General features: G+C 39.2%; 1 protein-coding gene across 1 annotated transcript in view; it reads left to right on the plus strand.

Annotated features, from left to right (window-relative positions):
* Nucleotides 1-1,897: 1,897 nt before the first annotated feature.
* LOC133616225 (immunoglobulin superfamily DCC subclass member 3-like) overlaps nt 1,898-21,747 on the plus strand; it is a 262,060-nt gene continuing 242,210 nt past the window's right edge. The window contains exon 1 of the mRNA XM_061975393.1: nt 1,898-2,073. Within this exon, the coding sequence (XP_061831377.1) occupies nt 2,007-2,073 (67 nt within the window). The 5' untranslated portion in view covers nt 1,898-2,006. The remainder of the gene's footprint in view (nt 2,074-21,747) is intronic.

Here is a 21,747-nt window from a genome sequence, read left to right on the forward strand (position 1 = left end):
CCTCAGAGCGCGCGCAGGATTGTAAGTTTGGATGAGGTTCGAGATATACTGAGGTGCCAGTCCATGTAAAGCTTTAAAAACAAACAGCAAGGTTTTAAAATCAATTCTAAAATGAACAGGGAGCCAGTGCAAACTCTCAAGGATTGGGGTTATATGTTGGCGTCTCCTGGCCCCTGTTAAAAGTCGTGCTGCCGCATTCTGGACTAATTGCAACCGGGAGAGAGCTTTTTGGCTAATGCCAGCATAAAGTGCATTGCAGTAGTCCAGGCGACTTGAAATAAAAGCATGCACGACTTGTTCAAAAAGGTTAAAAGATAAAAACGGTTTTACCTTTGCTAAAAGACGAAGATAAATAAATGGGTTGTACTTGTATAGCGCTTTTCTACCTTCAAGGTACTCAAAGCGCTTTGACACTACTTCCACATTTACCCATTCACACACACATTCACACACTGATGGAGGGAGCTGCCATGCAAGGCGCTAACCAGCACCCATCAGGAGCAAGGGTGAAGTGTCTTGCTCAGGACACAACGGACATGACGAGGTTGGTACTAGGTGGGGATTGAACCAGGGACCCTCGGGTCGCGCACGGCCACTCTTCCACTACGCCACGCCGTCCCAGATGATAAAAACACGATTTTAAAACGCCATTGACTTGTTTGTCAAGTTTAAAATCGCTGTTTATAGTGACGCCAAGGCTGGTCTTCAATGTATCCCTGGCTAGGGGGCAGTCAGGTACTAGGGCTTTGCCAAGGGCCACTTGGGGGTAACAGTAGTAAAGGGATTAACCCCCTAGTGCCCTAAGACCCCATAGAGGAGCCTCCACTGCCGGATGCACTTTAATGTCATGCCCAGGACTCAAATATCCGTAATTTACACGATGAGTCGGGTGTGTCTTGACCTCCGCGGCGGAGGCTTCGCCGAACCCCTGAGGCCAACTCACCGAACCCGTAGGGTTCGATCGAACCCAGGTTAAGAACCACTGGTTTAGACCGAAGTGTGTCATTTTGCAAATAATTTAGGAATTAAGACAATTTAATGTGGTGTTTTGGAAAAGTGTGTATATCTTTTGAAAAAAAGGCAGGCTGTTAGTAAAATTGTGGGTAAGCAAATGGAAAACAAATTTAAACTCTTGGACTTGGACTACTTGAGATGTCCATTCATGAAACAAAGGGGTTATAGCAGATATATATATATATATATATATATATATATATATATATATATATATATATATATATATATATATATATATATATATATATATATATATATAACGCCCACTAGGGGGTACTACAGTACAGCTAAAGAGGCGCTGCTTTGTTCTCATAGAAGAGTTCCTTGTTTATCCGAACAGGTTCACTCAACCATCACCCTTAAACACAATGCATTATTTTCCACATATTTTTTTCGCCTCTTTTATGCCTAGAAAGACCAACTTTATATTAAAAACATATTTTTAAGTTGTGTTATTTATCATCATGCCAAAACGTGCGTCGCTTTTTTCTGCACACAACAAAAACATGCCAGCGTTTTGTGGTATATTCAAACGTCAACACGTGTCACGGTGAAAAGGCCACAAAAAGGCGACGTAATGGAGTGATATTTAGTGGAGTTTTCGTGAATTGCGTTTAATGACTTAATTTGTGTCAGTATTTTTTTTTTTTTTTACACAGGGTTTTGCAAATCGACCCGACTCTTTTGTTCCATGAGTGTCTGTAAGGAAGAGAGAGAGAGAGGGAGAGAGAGTGGAGAGAGAGAGAGAGGAGAGAGGGGAGAGAGAGAGAGGGGAGAGAGAGAGAGGGGAGAGAGAGAGAGGGGAGAGAGAGTGGGGTGGATGAAGAGGAGAAGGAGGAGAGGGGAAGCGGGATGCTGACAGATTCCTGATAGATGGCTAAAATGGCGAAAGCGTGTTGAGTTGTCCTGCAGGTCCGAACATGTACCCGGATGCTCACCTGTTAACTTCACCTTGTTTCCCGCACCTGCTGGATTATTCGCGCGTTTAAATGGCCTCCGCCAGGCAATGTCGCCTGGCTGCTTGCTTTTTGGGGATCCTCCTGAACGCTTTCGTGGGTAAGTGGCATCATTGTGTGGACGTGGGACGGACGTCTGCATGGCTTCCTCCACGCTGCAAGCCGGGATAAGTGCAAGGTTGTGGATGAATATGATTTATTGTCTTGCAATATGATGAAAGTTTTATTGGTGTGTGTGTGTGTGTGTGTGTGTGTGTGTGTGTGTGAGTGGGTATATGCACGGTAACCACGTGCAAGCGTGGACAAAGTTTATTTTGATGTGAACACTTTAAAGCAGGGTTGTCAAACTCATTTTGTGGCCACATGGAGAAAAAAATCTACTCCGGACTGGTAAAATCATGGCATGATAACTCGAAAATAAAGACAACTTCAGATTGTTTTCTTTGTTTAAAAATACAACAAGCACATTCTGAAAATGCACAAATCATAATGTTTTGTTTTTGTTTTTTTACACTTACATGTTGTGGTTATTAGTATTCTACCTTTATTTGTCCTTATTTATACTTTCTAAATAAATTATCAGTCAACTCATTGGTGTTAATTTTCAATCTATCAAGATAAAAAAAATAATATAAAAGTCTAATTACAGGATGTTATTTATGTAGTTTGCTCATTTTCCTCGACTGGTGCACTAACATCATCCATCCATCCATCTTCTTCCGCTTATCCGAGGTCGGGTCGCGGGGGCAGCAGCCCATGTAGCAGTGGTTCAATCAATCAATCAATCAATGTTTATTTATAAAGCCCTAAAGGACGGTGTGGCGCAGTGGGAGAATGGCCGTGCGCGACCCGAGGGTCCCTGGTTCAATCCCCACCTAGTACCAACCTCGTCATGTCCGTTGTGTCCTGAGCAAGACACTTCACCCTTGCTCCTGATGGGTGCTGGTTAGCGCCTTGCATGGCAGCTCCCTCCATCAGTGTGTGAATGTGTGTGTGAATGGGTAAATGTGGAAGTAGTGTCAAAGCGCTTTGAGTACCTTCAAGGTAGAAAAGCGCTATACAAGTACAACCCATTTATCATTTATTTATTATCACAAGTGTCTCAAAGGGCTGCACAAGCCACAACGACATCCTCGGTTCAGAGCCCACATAAGGGCAAGGAAAAACTCACAACCAAGTGGGACGTCGATGTGAATGACTATGAGAAACCTTGGAGAACACCCCCCTCTAGGGGGGACCGGATGCAATGGACGTCGAGTGGGTCAAGTATAATATTGTGAGAGTCCAGTCCATAGTGGATCTAACATAATAGTGAGAGTCCAGTCCATAGTGGGGCCAGCAGGAAACCATCCCGAGCGGAGACGGGTCAGCAGCGCAGAGATGTCCCCAACTGATGCACAGGCGAGCGGTCCACCCCGGGTCCCGACTCTGGACAGCCAGCACTTCATCCATGGCCACCGGACCTGTGCCGCCCCTCTCCACAAGGGAGAGGGGGGCAGAGGAGAAAAGAAAAGAAAAGAGACGGCAGATCAACTGGTCTAAAAAGGGGGTTTATTTAAAGGCAAAAGTATACAAATGAGTTTTAAGATGGGACTGAAATGCTTCTATGGTTCTTAACCTTGTTGGAGGTTCCGAACCCCACCAGTTTCATATGCGAATTCACCAAACCCTTCTTTAGGGAAAAATAAAATGTTTTTTTTTTTTTTTCAAATTCAAGACAAAGTTATATGTTTTTTTATCCATCCATCCATCCATCCATCCATCTTCTTCCGCTTATCCGAGGTCGGGTCGCGGGGGCAGCAGCCTAAGCAGGAAAGCCCAGACTTCCCTTGCCCCCCCGCCACTTCGTCCAGCTCCTCCCGGGGGATCCCGAGGCATTCCCAGGCCAGCCGGGAGAGAGAGTTTTCCCAACGTGTCCTGGGTCTTCCCCGTGGCCTCGTACCGTTCGGACGTGCCTGAAACACCTCCCTAGGTAGGCGTTCGGGTGGCATCCTGACCAGATGCCCGAACCACATCATCTGGCTCCTCTCGATACTGGTGCACAAAATGAACCGTGCATGAACATCACCTTGTTCGAAGAACAAAACCAACACGGTGCATAAACTCACAACAAATTACACACCTGCAAACCAGTGTGACTTCTGCTGTTGCTGTATCCGTAATACGCCGATAAGGAGAAGTTTTTATTTACACATCGGGTGCGTCTTGACCTCCGTGGCGGAAGCTCCGCCGAACCCCTGAGGCTGACTCACCTAACCCCTAGGGTTCGATGGAACCCAGGTTCAGAACCACTGCTATGTAGCATCATCTACAAATATATAAATAATTGCTATTGCGATTTTTATACTTTTATTCTTAGCAAACTCATTCCACGGGCCAGATAAAACCTGTTCGCGGGCCTAAACCGGCCCGCGGGCCTCACGTTTGACACCTCTGCTTTAAAGCATGCATACACACATTTAGTTCCCCTTAAAACATTCACATGTTGCATGAGATGAAGTGTTTATTAACTTTCTGTCCGTAAAATAATTATTTTTATTAGCAATTATGTAGTCCTGTAACATCATTTCATGATTAATATCCAAAAAATAACATTCTTAACAAATGACAGTAGAATAAGCACACTGATTGAGGAGTCATAGTAAAACGACCTGAAATTTACACTTGACGTGTAGTGTTGGAGTTGTCCAACTTTTTGTGTGGCCATAAACGCACCAGTGGCTAATTGCCATAGTGCAGTGGTTCTCAACCTTTTTTCAGTGATGTACCCCCTGTGAACATTTTTCTAATTCAAGTACCCCCTAATCAGAGCAAAGCATTTTTGGTTGAAAAAAAGAGATAAAGAAATAAAATACAGCACTAAGTCATCAGTTTCTGATTTATTAAATTGTATAACAGTGCAAAATATTGCTCATTTGTAGCGGTCTTTCTTGAACTATTTGTAAAAAAAAGATATAAAAATAACTAAAAACTTGTTGAAAAAAAAACAAGTGATTCAATTATAAATAAAGATTTCTACACATAGAAGTAATCATCAACTTAAAGTGCCCTCTTTGGGGAATGTAATAGATTCATGAACTTAATTCTAAAAATTTCTTCACAAAAAAAGAAATCTTTAACATCAATGTCCACAAAAAATCTAGCTGTCAACACTGAATATTGCATTGTTGCATTGTAATGAATGGAATAGCCTACTTGATTTGATGTTCAGTTTATGAACTTACATTCATATTTTCTTGAAGTATTATTCAATAAATATATTTATAAAGGATTTTTGAATTGTTGCTATTTTTAGAATATTTAAAAAAAAATCTCACGTACCCCTTGGCATACCTTCAAGTACCCCCAGGGGTACGCGTACCCCCATTTCAGAACCACTGCCATAGTGTATGTGTTGGTGCAGGTGAGCGAGAGAGAGAGCAAGCGGCTGCTGTTGATATAACAGATGACAAAGAGTTGCTTTTGGCTTGGTTTGTACGGTAGACAACCACCGGTTTTGCTAGAAAGAAGTATTTTACACATTGTTTTGGTGTGGTTATGGCCGACAAACAATTTCGCTAAATAAAGGGACCGATGGAATTCCTGTCCTCCTTTAAGTGTCTTCACAGACGTTTCAATCATTTAAGTGTTGACAAACATTGTTCTATCTGTTATGACACCCCTGCTTTAAAGCATGCACTCTTTGTGTGATTGTCTCAAACTGTTCCCATGTCATTTTTAGGGGTTGATACAGCTAATTGTAGTATAGATCTGATACCAAATAAATACAAGTCCAGTATTGCTGATTCTGATATTTCGTGCATTTTTTTTTCGATTTTGTGAATTTTGCCTTTTATTTGTTCATTCATTGTATTCATATCGCGCGTTCTCTCTGGAGACTCAAAAGCATTTTAAATTGTGAAATGGGCAAGCGGTAGAAAATGGATGGATGGATGACAATCCATTTTTAAGCTACATTAATGTGGGTGGTACTGGGAGAAAGGTGGGTAAAATGTCTTGCCCAAGGACACAACGGCAGTGACTAGGATAGCGGAAGCTGAATTCAAACCAGAACCTTCAATTGTTTATTTTTTATTTTCTTATAAATCAATACAACAAAATAATTCACAATAATACCACAGTAATACAATTCCAATTCCAAAACCAAACTCGGCCCAGCAACATTCAGAATAGCAATCAACAGAGCAATAGAGAGGACACACAAACATGACACAAAACAATCCAAAACTAGTCAAACAAAAATGAATAATATCAACAACAGTATCAATATTAATAAGAATTCCAACACAGCAGTGATTAGAAATCCCTCATTTACATTATCATTAGACATTTATAACAAATAAAATAAAAACATTTAAAAACACTTGCATCGCATCTCATAAGCTTGACAACACATTGTGTCCAATATTTTCCATAAAGATAAAACAAAGTCATATTTTAGGTCCATTTAATAGTTAAAACAAATTTAAATAATGGATCCCATATTCCAATATATCACTCATTATTATCTAAACTAAATGCATTTTTTTCTACTGATATCATTTTCATAGCTTGTGTATACCAGTCAGCATGAGTTGGACTATCAACATCTATCCATTTGTTAAATATTACCCTTTTTGTTATGATGCATATTGAAAGAAATGCATTTTTGCTCTTTCTTCAAGTTTCTGACCAGACACTCTACCATTTGAGCCACACTGCCACATCCAATCCCAGTAACCACGCAACGATTGTAGGCAAACAAAACATCAATAAACTTATTTAACAAATATATTAATTAACAATATATCTTAATTAGGGCTGTCAAGTAATTCATCGTTGATGTTAGATTAATCACACTTCAGAACAGGGGTGTTAAACTCATTTTAGCTCAGGGGCCGCGTGGAAGAAAATCTATTCCCACGTGGGCCGGGCAGGGAAAATCATGGCATGATAACTTAAAAATACAACTACGGCAACTTCAGATTGTTTTCTTTGTTTTACTTTGGCCCAAAATAGAACAAGCACATTCTGAAAATGCGCATATCACAAATAATCCTCTTGACAAAACTCTTTAAGTTACTTGAAAAATCTGAGGAAAAAATTGGTGCAGTTTCAAAAACACCATGAAGAACACAATGTACTTTGACTTAATCTCAGTGTATCTACAAAACCATTAAACGCTATGTCACAGCCCATCGAGGATTGAACAAAACATAAACTAAAGCATAAATTAAAAATATTCTATGTATCAACTAGGGCTGCGAATCTTTGGGTGTCCCACGATTCGATTCAATATCGATTCTTGGGGTCACGATTCGATAATAAATCAATTTTTTCGATTCAACGCGATTCTCGATTCAAAAACGATATTCTTCCGATTCAAAACAATTCTCTATTCATTCAATACATAGGATTTCAGCAGGATCTACCCCAGTCTGCTGACATGCAAGCAGAGTAGTAGATTTTTGTAAAAAGCTTTTATAATTGTAAAGGACAATGTTTTATCAACTGATTGCAATAATGTAAATTTGTTTTAACTATTTAATGAACCAAAAATATGACTTATTTTATCTTTGTGAAAATATTGGACACAGTGTGTTGTCAAGCTTATGAGATGTGATGCAAGTGTAAGTCACTGTGACACTATTGTTCTTTTATTTTATTATGGACCAAGGACCCTATTGAATTTCTAGCGTTTTATTATTATACCGCCGCCTCTTTGAGCTGTAATTTGACCCTCTTAACATGATTCAAAACTCACCAAATTGGACACACACATCAGGACTGGCGAAAATTGCGATCTAATAAAAAAAACCCACAAAACTCAAAATTGCGCTCTAGCACCCCCTAGGAAGAAAACACAGACAAAACTGCCTCTAACTCCCAGCAGGAATGTCGTAGAGACATGAAACAAAAACCTCTATGTAGGTATCACTTAGACCTAGATTTCATACACTGACAACCCCCAGCAAAAATTAACAGGAAGTTTGCAATTCCCCCTTCAAAACAAAAGTTGAGTAAAAACAGTCACCTTTTTTCAAACATTATCTCCTCTTGCGCGTTTGTTGTGTCAGCTTCAAATTAGCACAGGAGAGAGATTGAACCCTTCTGATTAAAAGTTGATGAAAGTGTTTTAATTACTGCTCCGGTTTGGATTTTATGAGCCCTCAAAGTCGGTCGCGTCCATCGCTGCTTGCAGCTCTAATTTTATTAAATGTTTTTTATAAATGTCTAGTGATAATGTCAATGAGGGATTTTTAATCACTGCTATGTTGAAATTGTTACTAATATTGATACTGTTGTTGATTATATTCATTTTTGTTTCACTACTTTTGGATTGTTCTGTGTCGTGTTTGTGTCTCCTCTCAATTGCTCTGTTTATTGCTGTTCTTAGTGTTGCTGGGTCGGGTTTGGTTTTGGAATTAGATTGCATTGTTATGGCATTGCTGTGTATTGTTTTGTTGGATTGATTAATTAAAAAAAAGAAAAAGAAAAAAAAGAAAATTGATTTTAGAAAAATGAGAATCGATACTGAATCGTACAACGTGAGAATGGCGATTTGAATTCGAATTGATTTTTTCCCACACCCATAGTATCAACTACATCATTTGTCATTTCCAAATAGTAATTATGAGCTAACTCAACAAACCATACAAACGGAGGTAGAAATTCAAGAGGGTTGAGTTACTCAACATCACTGTGTCTTGATAGAAAAATAAAAGCTATGCAATTTCAACCAACCAAAAATAAAAAAAATAAAAAGACAGAGAGTATTGCAGTAAATCACACACTGTTCACTTTCTTAGAATTTGCACAGAAGACAATCATTTTCACAGTACCATATCAATGTGCAGTGTATCATGCAGCATTTTAAGTGGGGTTACCAATTTTTTATTTTACTCCTTTTTGGTTTACATTGGGTGGAGTGGGAGGAGTCGCTTTACCACGTGCCTCTTGCTTGGCATACTTAGCTTGGCTAACAGAATTGCTATTGTGACACCCAGTGGACACATTTAGAACAGAAGTTTCTTAAATTTAAAAATGCAGCTCAATTTTACACTCAGAAAACTCATCTCGCGGGCCGGATTGAACCTGTTCACGGGCCTGATCTGGCCCACGGGCCGCATGTTTGACATCCCTGCTTTAGAATATGAATTAATCATGACAAATCACAACTTCTTACCGGCTTGCTTAATTTAAATTAACTTAAAAATAAACCCAATATTTGTAAGTAAAGTTTATTCTTCGGTCAATGGTCAACAAAATAAACAAACAGTTGTACATTCATAGATTGAAAATGAAAATGTTGCAGACCGAAAGGGTTTAGGCTGAAGTTGAACACTTATAGCGCCTAACCCTATAAACAATGTCAAGTACAAGATGAACTTCCGAAAATTATGAAATGTTTTTTGTACAACATATTATAAATACACATTATACTCAATATGAACACTGTTCAATTATATACACAGTAAAGGCATGTGAAATATCCTTATACGCGTGTTAAACCTTTGTACCATTTTATATACTATATACAAACAATTATACTTCCATTATTATTTAAATCCCACATTTAGTATTTTAATTAACATTGATCATAGTATTAACTACTGTGTTGATTCAAGAGTGATATATTTTTCCAAGACATTGGTCTTAAAGTGTTTTTTAAATGTGTGAATGGAACTGGAACATTTTAAGGAATCATCCAAGCTGTTCCACAGTTGAACCCCCCTGACAGAAACACATCTACTTTTTAAGCTTGTTCTTATCTTAGCTTTCTGGAAGACAGCTGAACCTCTGAGGTCATAGGGATTATCTCTGGGTATGAACCTCTCCTGTAGACACTGAGGCAGCATGTGGTTATGAGCTTTGTACGTCACAATAGCAGTGTTGAGGTCAACAAGATCATGCAGTTTTAATGTTTTTAATTTAATAAACAGAGCATTGGTATGGTCATGATAATCTGCATAATTTACAATTCTAATCGCTTTCTTTTGAAGTAAGAATATAGAGTTGATGTTTGTTTTGTAATTGTTACCCCAGATTTCAACACAATAATTAAGATAAGGGAGTACGAAAGAATTATATAACATATTAAGAGCCTTTTGATTTACGGAGTTTTTGATTTTATGTATCCATCCATCCATTATCTACCGCTTATTCCCTTTGAGGTCGCGGGGGGCGCTGGAGCCTATCTCAGCTACAATCGGGCGGAAGGCGGGGTACACCCTGGACAAGTCGCCACCTCATCGCAGGGCCAACACAGATAGACAGACAACATTTACACTCACATCCACACACTAGGGCCAATTTAGTGTTGCCAATCAACTTATCCCCAGGTGCATGTCTTTGGAAGTGGGAGGAAGCCGGAGTACCCGGAGGGAACCCACGGGGAGGACATGCAAACTCCACACAGAAAGATCCCGAGCCCGGGATTGAACCCAAGACTACTCAGGACCTTCGTATTGTGAGGCAGATGCACTAACCCTTCTCCCACCGTGAAGCTGATTTTATGTAACATAGCAATATTTTTTGCCATCTTTGTCTTAAGTATATTTATGTACAGTTTCCAATTTAATTTATCATCTATATAGATTCCCAAAAATGTTGTTGAATACACCCTTTCTATCTCCATATCATCAATTCTTATATGACACTGTATGTTATTTTTCCTATTTCCAAAAATGATATATTTTGTTTTATTTAGGTTGATTGACAGTTTATTGGCATCAAACCATTAAACTGTCAATCAACCTAAATAAAACAAAATATATAATTTTTGGAAATAGGAAAAATAACATACAGTGTCATATAAGAATTGATGATATGGAGATAGAAAGGGTGTATTCAACAACATTTTTGGACCCAAATGTAATTCTATTGTCAGAATGACATCCAGGAAAATTTAAAAAAAATATTTTGATTAAAATATGTACTTTATTTTTTCAAAAACTTGGGGCGGCGTGCCAGCAACTTGAGGGTTCCAGGCTCGATCCCCGCTTGTAACGGCCGTTGTGTATTTGGGCAAGATACTTTTTTACCCATCTGCTTCCTGTGCCACCCACACTGGTTCAAAAGTTACTTAGGTGATGTGTTTCACTATGTAAAGCGCTTTGAGTCACTAGAGAAAAGCGCTATATAATTATGATTCACTTCACAAGAGTTTTATCAATTCCAATCAGGGTTTATTTTTGGATGACATTTATCAACAAGCACATCAGTCGGAGTCTCAGCACTTATCTTTACACTGACGTATGCATCGACCTTATCACTGCCTGTATAGTGTCTAAGGTAAAGGAGCATGTACAGTACAGGTGTCAAACTCAAGGCCCGGGGGGCCAGTTCTGGCCCGCCACATCATTCTATGTGGCCCGCGAAAGCCGGGAAAAAATGGGTTTCAATAGAATACTTATTTTAGTTTATTTATTTGTTTTAATAAATGCATTCGTTCTTTCAATTTTGACAGAAAAAAATGCATATTTTAAATTTTAATATTATCTGATCATGCCAATTATATTATTATGTACTGTATTGCAAAACTACTTTTGTGAGATAAAAACAAATAGTTAAATGTCACCTTTATTTATAATTTTAAAGCAAGTTATACATTAAAAAAAATCAAATAATCAAATGCATTTAGATGAATCATGATTAATCACAGGTTATTACCACAGCCGTTACTGCGATTTGGCCCTCAATGAAAATGAGTTTGACACCCCTGATGTACAGTCAGAATAAATCGTATGATTAATCTACACGTATACATGATTAATGCAATATTTTTTCTAGATTAATCACACGAGTCAACTATTTTTTTTTTTTGACAGCCCTAGTTTTTATATCAACAAACATTTTTGTTTAACAATGTAACAGTTTATCTATATGAGTGCTGTAAAATACATTTAAATCAAATCAATCACACTTCTGAATTTGGATTAATATTGATTAATCACATCACTAGCTTGCTAATTTAAATCAACTTAAAATAAGACCCTGATACACAATTTGGACACAAGTACAATTCTCAAACTGTTACCATTGTCAGAATGTCATCCAAGAACATTTTTTAACATGTTTTAATTGAATGTACGTCATTTATCTGTTCAAAACCTGGTAACGGTTTTATCTAAAGTCCTGTTGGAGTCCCCTCACTCCAATTTTTGCACTGACATAACCGGTGCCACCTTTTAGGTAATCAACTGCGGTGAAGGCAAAGATGCATGTTCAGTCAAAATAAATTGTGTTATTGATCTGCTTATATGACATAAATATAATAATAAGATATAATTTAATATAACATTATATGATTATTGCTATCATTTATATGATTAATCACATGAGTTAATTCGTTATTTTTGACAGACCTAATCTAAATACAACTGTATAGCCTGCTCAGTGCTGGCCTTGGTTAGAGTGTCCGCCCTGAGATCGGTAGGTCGTGAGTTCAATCCCCGGCCGAGTCATACCAAAGACTATAACAATGGGACCCATTACCTCCCTGCTTGGTACTCAGCATCAAGCGTTGGAATTGGGGGTTAAATCACCAAAAGGATTCCCGGGCGTGGCCACCGCTGCTGCTCACTGCTCCCCTCACCTCCCAGGGGGTGAACAAAGGGATGGGGCAAATGCAGAGGACACATTTCACCACACTTAGTGTGTGTGTGACTATCATTGGTACTTTAACTTTTTAACTTAATAAGACAATGCAGTAAACCAACAACATAATATTTACTTTTATTACGTTTATAGTTAGACACAAATAAAATCAATAGTACAAAATATTATCACAATAGAAAAAAACCTTTGGCTTTGTCCTTAGCCCCAAAGACGTCCAGTAACCTATTCCCTGTGTTCAGAAACAATTTATGAATATCACAATATCATGAACGTTTTTTGTGAAAACAACCAAAAATATAAATTCTGCCACAACAGTGTTGATCTGATACTGATACCACCCTTGGTATCGATGCTTGGATGTATCCCCCCCACTGATTATGATTAACCACATACAGTATATTGCCTGAGCCCTCAAAGGAGTAGCATCATCAAACGTATTACATCATGTAATGATGATGATAAGAAAGTTAACGAGTCATTAATTGGCTTATAATACCGCACATGAAGGTTGATAGGTGTGTTTAAATATGAATTGTGGATGCAATCTTTCTGCCATAGATGTCCACATTTGACTTTCTTGTTCTGTTTGTCTGTCAAAGACGTAAATGCATGCTTCCATTTTTAGTAGAGTGAGAGTTGTTGATAAACCATCTACAATTTCTACACAGTAAATGCCAGGGCTGTTTTTTTCTTTGGCAAATTCTCTCTTTTGGGCCGTCCTTTGTTCATTTTGACAGACTTTCCTTAGCCCAACAACCCCCCCCCCCCACACACACACACACACGAAATTCAAAGACCGGAGGATATTGAATATTTGCCACACAGAAAGACCCGGCTGGATGGTTCACACCACACTCTGTCAGGGGATTTTGGATACATCAGAGCAATAAGGTTCTTTTCATCTCTCAATTTCAAATTAAATCTGTTAATTCGAGAAATGAAGCGTTTTGCCTTTTAGATGAGATTCGGTTTAGGAGAGGAATCCTTTAATATTTCAGTAGCGCGAATAAGAAGCAAAAAGATGACAGTCAGCGTCGCATCTACAAAACCCAAAACCAGTAAAGTTGGCACATTGTGTAATTCGTAAATAAAAACAGAATACAATGATTTGCAAATCCTTTTCAACTTATATTCAATTGAATAAACTGCAAAGACAAGATATTTAATGTTTGAACTGAGAAACACTATTTTTTTTTGCAAATAATCATTAACTTAGAATTTAATGGCAGCAACACGTTGCAAAAAAGTTGGCACAGGGGCATATTTACCACTGTGTTACATGGCCTTTCCTTTTAACAACACTCAGTAAACATTTGGGAACTGAGGAGACCAATTTTTGAAGCTTTTCAGGTGGAATTATTTCCCATTCTTTTCTTTTTTTTCTTTCCCATTCTTGCTTGATGTACAGCTTGAGTTGTTCAACAGTCCGGGGGTCTCCGTTGTCGTATTTTACGCTTCATAATGCGCCACACATTTTCAATGGGAGACAGGCAGGCCAGTCTAGTACCCGCCCGCACTCTTTTACTACGAAGCCACGCTGTTGTAACACGTGAAATAAGCAGGGGCGTCCATGATAATGTTGCTTGGATGGCAACATATGTTGATTCAAAACCTGTATGTACCTTTCAGCATTAATGGTGCCTTCACAGATGTGTAAGTTCCCCATGCCTTGGCACTAATACACACCCATACCATCACAGATGCTGGCTTTTCAACTTTGCGCCTATAACAATCCAGATGGTTATTTTCCTCTTTGATCCAGAGCACACGACATCCACAGTTTCCGAAAACAATTTGAAATGTGGACTCATCAGACCACAGAACACTTGTCCATTTCGCATCAGTCCATCTTAGATGAGCTCGGGCCCAGCAAAGCCGGCAGCGTTTCTGGGTGTTGTTAATAAATGGCTTTCGCTTTGCATAGTAGAGTTTTAACTTGCACTTACAGATGTAGCGACCAACTGTAGTTACTGACAGTGGGTTTCTGAAGTGTTCCTGAGCCCATGAGGTGATATCCTTTACACACTGATGTCGCTTTTTGATGCAGTACCGCTTGAGGGATCAAAGGTCACGGGCTTTGCCTCTCCAGATTCTCTGAACATTTTGATGATATTACGGACCGTAGATGGTGAAATCCCTAAAAATCTTTGCAATAGCTTGTTGAGAATTGTTGTTCTTAAACTGTTCGACAATTTGGCCACGCATGTTCACAAAGTGGTGACCCTCGCCCCATCCTTGTTTGTGAATGACTGAGCATTTCATGGAAGCTGCTTTTATACCCAATCATGGCACCCACCTGTTCCCAATTAGCCTGTTCACCTGTGGGATGTTCCAAATAAGTGTTTGATGAGCATTCCTCAACTTTATCAGTCTTTTCTTCCGCTTGTGCCACCTTTTTTGAAACATGTTGCAGGCATCAAATTCTAAATGAGCTAATATTTGAAAAAACTAACACAGTTTTCCAGTTTGAACATTAAGTATCTTGTCTTTGCAGTCTATTCAACTGAATATAGGTTGAAAAGGATTAGCAAATCATTGTATTCTGTTTTTATTTACGATTTAAACAACATGCTTACTCCACTGGTTTTGGGTTTTGTATCTGCTGAAGCTCATTATTCAGAATTAATCATGAATCAAATGTTTACAATAGCTTGCTTTACATGTTCAGCAAACCATATACCAAAGGCCATGCATAATTTATTTTTAGAGTCTAATGTCAATCAATATGTGTGGTACTTTTTGAAGTGATGTGTTGTGTTTTTTTTCAGTAATCTGTTCGATCTGCCAATATTTGGCCACAATACTGAAAAGTTCGCTCTGATTGGTTTGGTCTCATCGAGTGGACACTACTACTATAGTGTTGTTATGTTAAGTTCATTTATTTATATATATGTATGCCTGAAAATGCTTAATTTAGGCCAAAAATGTTGTAGAACATGCTCCAAAAAATCTGCGAGGTTGTGATACTGTAATATTTGAAGCAAAATGTTAGGAGGGGGAACTGTAATGTACCCTTTTTTAAGTTTATCTGCAGGATGTTTTTGTCTATCCATGCATAATACTATCTGTGAGGTCAGGTGACAAATCAGTGTTTCCCCCAGGACTAAAATCTCTCTGTGGCACGGGGTGGAGCTAAATAATGTCACAATGCTATTTGCATAATTGGCCACGATGCTTTTTTTTGTGGATGCTGCAGGAGAGCTAAAAAGTGAGAAAAAAAACATGATGAGAAATACAAATTAACTTTCTTCTGCCGCTTCTATTTGTGTTGTGTTTCAGTCACAAGCAAGACAGAACAGAAAATGTTGCTACATTTGTGGCTTGTCGCAAGCTTTCTCACTGGCGCTGCTGAAAAAAACAAATTGTGTGTTATGTGAGGCGAGGAAATGTATTTTTCTGTCATGTTGGCTTAAGGTAAAAGGAACATGACACTATGGCACTGAATGCATTGTTGGCATTACCATCCATGTGCTGCTGACCACTATTAAAGGGGTCATCCCATGATTTTTTTTTCTACATTTAAAGGCCTGCTGAAACCCACTACTACCGACCACGCAGTCTGATAGTTTATACATCAATGATTAAATCTTAACATTGCCACACATGCCAATACCGCCGGGTTAGCTTACTAAAGTGCAATTTTAAATTTTGCGCGAAATATCCTGCTGAAAACGTCTCGGTATGATGACGCCTGCGCGTGACGTCACGGATTGTAGAGGACATTTTGGGACAGCATGGTGGCCAGCTATAAAGTCGTCTGTTTTCATCGCAAAATTCCACAGTATTCTGGACATCTGTGTTGGTGAATCTTTTGCAATTTGTTCAATGAACAATGGAGACAGCAAAGAAGAAAGCTGTAGGTGGGAAGCGGTGTATTGCGGCCGACTGCAGCAACACAAACACAGCCGATGTTTCATTGTTTACATTCCCGGAAGATGACAGTCAAGCTTTACCATTGGCCTGTGGAGAACTGGGACAACAGAGACTCTTACCAGGAGGACTTTTCAGTTGGATACGCAGACTCGGTACCGTGAGTACGCATGCAGCTGCGGCTTCCAAACATTTGATCGCTTGCCCGTACGTGCGTGTCGCTATGTGCATGTCACGTACGTAACTTTGGGGACTTTGGGGAAATATATGTGCTGTATGAACTTTGGGGAGGTGAACGGTACTTTGGGCTGTGGGATTGAGTGTGTTGTGCAGGTGTTTGAGTTGTATTGGCGGGTTATATGAACGGGAGGGGGGAGCTGTTTGTTATGCGGGATTCATTTGTGGCATATTAAATACAAGCCTAGTTGTGTTGTGGCTAATAGAGTATATATATGTCTTGTGTTTATTTACTGTTTTAGTCATTCCCAGCTGAATATCAGGTCCCACCCGCCTCTCACAGCATCTTCCCTATCTGAATCGCTCCCACTGCCCTCTAGTCCTTCACTCTCACTTTCCTCATCCACGAATCTTTCATCCTCGCTCAAATTAATGAGGAGCTCCACAACCTGTGACGTCACGCGCATATCGTCTGCTACTTCCGGTAGAGGCAAGGCTTTTTTATCAGCGACCAAAAGTTGCGAACTTTATCGTCGATGTTCTCTACTAAATCCTTTCAGCAAAAATATGGCAGTATCGCGAAATGATCAAGTATGACACATAGATTGGACCTGTTATCCCCGTTTAAATAAGACAATCGCATTTCAGTAGGCCTTTAAAACACTTCATTGTGGTCTACATTACATGTAATGGTTGTTCTTTGTTAAAAAAAATGCATAGATTTTGTTTTACAGACTTATTTTCAAGCCATTGTTTTGCTCCCTTTAAAAAACGGTTCGTTTTGAGAGTTGTTAGATGCAAATTAACCTCTCCTCACCACGCCCCCCTCACGCTCAGTAAGCATTCGCCCCCGCCCGGCATTAACTTTTTGTCATTTTTTTAGCTTTATTGCTTTTTTTGTGCACTATGGACATCTGTGACCGCCACAAGCCATCTGTTTTGAGTGACTTTCCCCATAACACTACATCACAGATGATATAGTGAGACCAGTGGCTCACTGTGTTTGGTTGTCGGCAACAAGGAAGGATTGATTGATTGATTGAGACTTTTATTAGTAGATTGCACAGTACAGTACATATTTCGTACAATTGACCACTAAATTGTAACACTTGAATACGTTTTTCAACTTGTTTAAGTCGGCGGTCCACGTTAATCAATTCATGGTAGGAAACAATGTGAGGAACAAAGCCACGCCAGGTCTGGAACTATACACGCTGACTAAGGTTATACTTCTATCGAGTCTATAACATTCTAATGCTAAATCCTGGACATATACATGTGTATATTGACAATAAAAGGCTTTTCTCTTTTATACTGTAGCTTGTAAAAAAAAAGCTCCGCTGCACGGCTACTTCGAGTTGTAAACAATAGAGGCTGAGGGCTATCTGCTGCGAACGTAATAACTGATTATATAACTTACTCATCCATTTCCAAACACAGTAGGCCAATCCATCTAGAAAAAAGTTTTTAGGAAAATCTTTCTTCATTTTGCCGTAGGACTGTGATGCGGTTGTCTTGCATTATAAGGCTAAGCTTGCTACACAACTAATCAAGCTAACATTGCAGAAATATCTTTAACGCATTTTTAACTTACTGTTGTTACTTACCGTTTCATTATCTTCTCCATTGCCATAAATAGTAGTCACCGAGCTCACCATTAAAAGTAGCTTGTTGGAAAATCCGTCTTTATACTGGCGCAGGTTTCTGAACAAGACTCTGCTTTGCACACCCAGAGACTCTTCTTCTGAGTTGAAGGTGCATAGCCACGAATCATAAAAGTGAAAAGTAAGGCACTTTTACTTTAGATTAGCTTGAAAGTTTGTGTAGTGACTTGTGCTGGTTAAAACAAACAACAACAGAGCATTTTCGGTTTTCTGTCATAGCATGGGCATTTTGTCGTTTTACAAATGGTAGAACATTAAATAAAATGGCGCATTCACGCAAAGACCTTTGGGTAAGCCTTTACCATATATAGAGCTTTCCGCAGACGTCACGGCTCTGAAAAATGTTACAGGACAGACAAATTCCAAACGGACCGTTTGGAGAAAGTAGAAAGGAAGTTGTTTTATTAATATCTCTGCAATTCCTCTAGGATTGATTTCACATTTCCAGGATTTATGAGGATCCCAAATACACATAAGCAAGTACCATAAGGTTGGAAAAGTTGTTTTTGCATAATAGGGCCCCTATAAACATGCCTCAACAGCAAAATACATTGGTTCTAGACAATAGCATTAGATCACTACCTGTTGTAATGGTCTAGGTTATGCAAGCAGTAACAGTTATGGCTAAGTAATGTCGTTCATGTTGGTCTTTCCGGAGGTTAATGAAGTGACATGGTGTGGCAGTGATGTTTGATTGGTGGAAAACAAGTTAGTATGCATTTTGTGCACCGTGAAGGGCAGTGAGGAGTCTGATTTAGGTGCATTTGTTGGTGTAGATTAAAGGCCTACTGAAACCCACTACTACCGACCACGCAGTCTGATAGTTTATATATATCAATAATGAAATCTTAACATTGCAACACATGCCAATACAGCCGGGTTAGCTTACTAAAGTGCAATTTAAAATTTTGCGCGAAATATCCTCCTGAAAACGTCTCGGTATGATGACGCCTGCGCGTGACGTCACGGATTGTAGAGGACATTTTAGGACAGCATGGTGGCCATTTATTAAGTCGTCTGTTTTCATCGCAAAATTCCACAGTATACTGGACATCTGTGTTGGTAAATCTTTTGCAATTTGTTCAATGAACAATGGAGACAGCAAAGAAGAAAGCTGTAGGTGGGAAGCGGCGTATTTCGGCAGGTGTTGTGCCAGATAACGCACCCCTGCCGTAGAATGCACCCCCTGACTGTTGTGCCGGATAACACAGCCGGTGTTTCATTGTTTACATTCCCGAAAGATGACAGTCAAGCGTTACCATTGGCCTGTGGAGAACTGGGACAACAGAGACTCTTACCAGGAGGACTTTTCAGTTGGATACGCAGACGCGGTACCGTGAGTACGCATGCAGCTGCGGCTTCCAAACATTTGATCGCTTGCCCGTACGTGCGTGTCGCTATGTGCATGTCACGTACGTAACTTTGGGGACTTTGGGGAAATATATGTGCTGTATGAACTTTGGGGAGGTGAACGGTACTTTGGGCTGTGGGATTGAGTGTGTTGTGCAGGTGTTTGAGTTGTATTGGCGGGTTATATGGACGGGAGGGGGGGAGGTGTTTGGTATGCAGGATTCATTTGTGGCATACTAAATATAAGCCTGGTTGTGTTGTGGCTAATAGAGTATATATATGTCTTGTGTTTATTTACTGTCTTAGTCATTCCAAGCTGAATATCAGGTCCCACCCGCCTCTCACAGCATCTTCCCTATCTGAATCGCTCCCACTGCCCTCTATTCCTTCACTCTCACTTTCCTCATCCACAAATCTTTCATCCTCGCTCAAATTAATGGGGAAATCGTCGCTTTCTCGGTCCGAATCGCTCTCGCTGCTGGTGGCCATGATTGTAAACAATGTGCAGATGTGAGGAGCTCCACAACCTGTGACGTCACACGCATATCGTCTGCTACTTCCGGTACAGGCAAGGCTTTTTTATCAGCGACCAAAAGTTGCGAACTTTATCGTCGATGTTCTCTACTAAATCCTTTCAGCAAAAATATGGCAATATCGCGAAATGATCAAGTATGACACATAGAATGGACCTGCTATCCCTGTTTAAATAAGAAAATTGCATTTCAGTAGACCTTTAAGGCTGACAGTAACCTGTTTGTTCATAAGAAGCTACACCGCAGACATGTTTCTGTTACATTCAAAATATTGGAAGCTCAGTTATGACGTGATTGATCAGTTAATTGTATATTATAAGAGATTTGACCTTAAGTACTTTTTTTAATTAAGTGTGTCCTAAGGCACCGAACATGATGTCAATACACTAATTTGGAAGCTTTTTTGATGATTTAATGACTAATGTTTACTATATCTCTGGTGCCTTTCATAGCAGAGGGCATGGGTTCAATTTTCGACCAGGGTTGCATTAGGAAGGCTAGACTAGGATAGGGTTGAATAGGACAGGACATAGAATAGGATAGGATAAGATAGGGTCGCGTATAAAGAGAGTATGGCCATCTTTTCAATAATTGGTCAAAAGGCACTTTCGGGGCGCCATGACTGCTATAACTTTGAGCTGATGCAATGTGTTTGTGGCGCTTCCTCGTTACTTTTTCGACGTGTAAAAATGTCCTGTTGTGAAGCATAGGGCTGCTCCACCCATGAAAATTGTGGAAAGCTTTTACAAGGCTTTAACAACAACCCGGAAAGAAGACACCTATGGGAAGTGAAGGTTTGCGAACTACACTGGAGAGCCACCGATCAGTGCCTTGTGCCAGGAAAACGTCTGCTTTTTGTTCAGGAGAAAACACACAGAAGCTAATACAAATAATAACAGAAGAAATCAATACATTTAAGAGATGGTTTGACAAAAAACGACTATTTTTGAATCTCAGTAGAGATAAGATAATGCATTTCGGTAGAAGAGAAAGTCAAACACAAATACAAATAGACAGACATTGAAAGTGTAAAATAAACCACATTTTGGGTGTAATAATAGATGCGAAAATGAACTGGAAGTCTCATAAAAAAATATGCAACATAAAGTGGCAAGAAGTACGTCAATAATGAATAAAGCAAAATATGGTCTGAACCAAAAATCACTCCATACCCTCTAACAGTGTTACCATAGCTGAGTTATTGTAAAGAAATATAGGGAAAAGTACACACACAAAAAAGATTGGTTAGAATGATACATGAGTGATGTATTATTTTATATCAAGTAAAAAAAACCTCTACTGCTACATTTAAAACACTTCATTGTGGTCTACATTACATGAAATGGTTGTTCTTTGGTAAAAGAAATGTGCATAGATTTTGTTTTACAGACCTATTTCCAGACCAATTGATGTATTTGTAATCATAGAGTGATTACAAATACATTGGAGGCAGATACCACTCGAGGTGGGGGAAATAATCGATTTTTAGATGCATCTCAATTCATACATGGACAATTATAGAATCGCTTAGTAAATGTCAATAATCGATAATCAATTTATTTAATGCAGACAGTTCTAAAA

Source organism: Nerophis lumbriciformis, linkage group LG15 (genome assembly GCF_033978685.3).
Source record: "Nerophis lumbriciformis linkage group LG15, RoL_Nlum_v2.1, whole genome shotgun sequence".
Lineage (NCBI taxonomy): Eukaryota > Metazoa > Chordata > Actinopteri > Syngnathiformes > Syngnathidae > Nerophis > Nerophis lumbriciformis.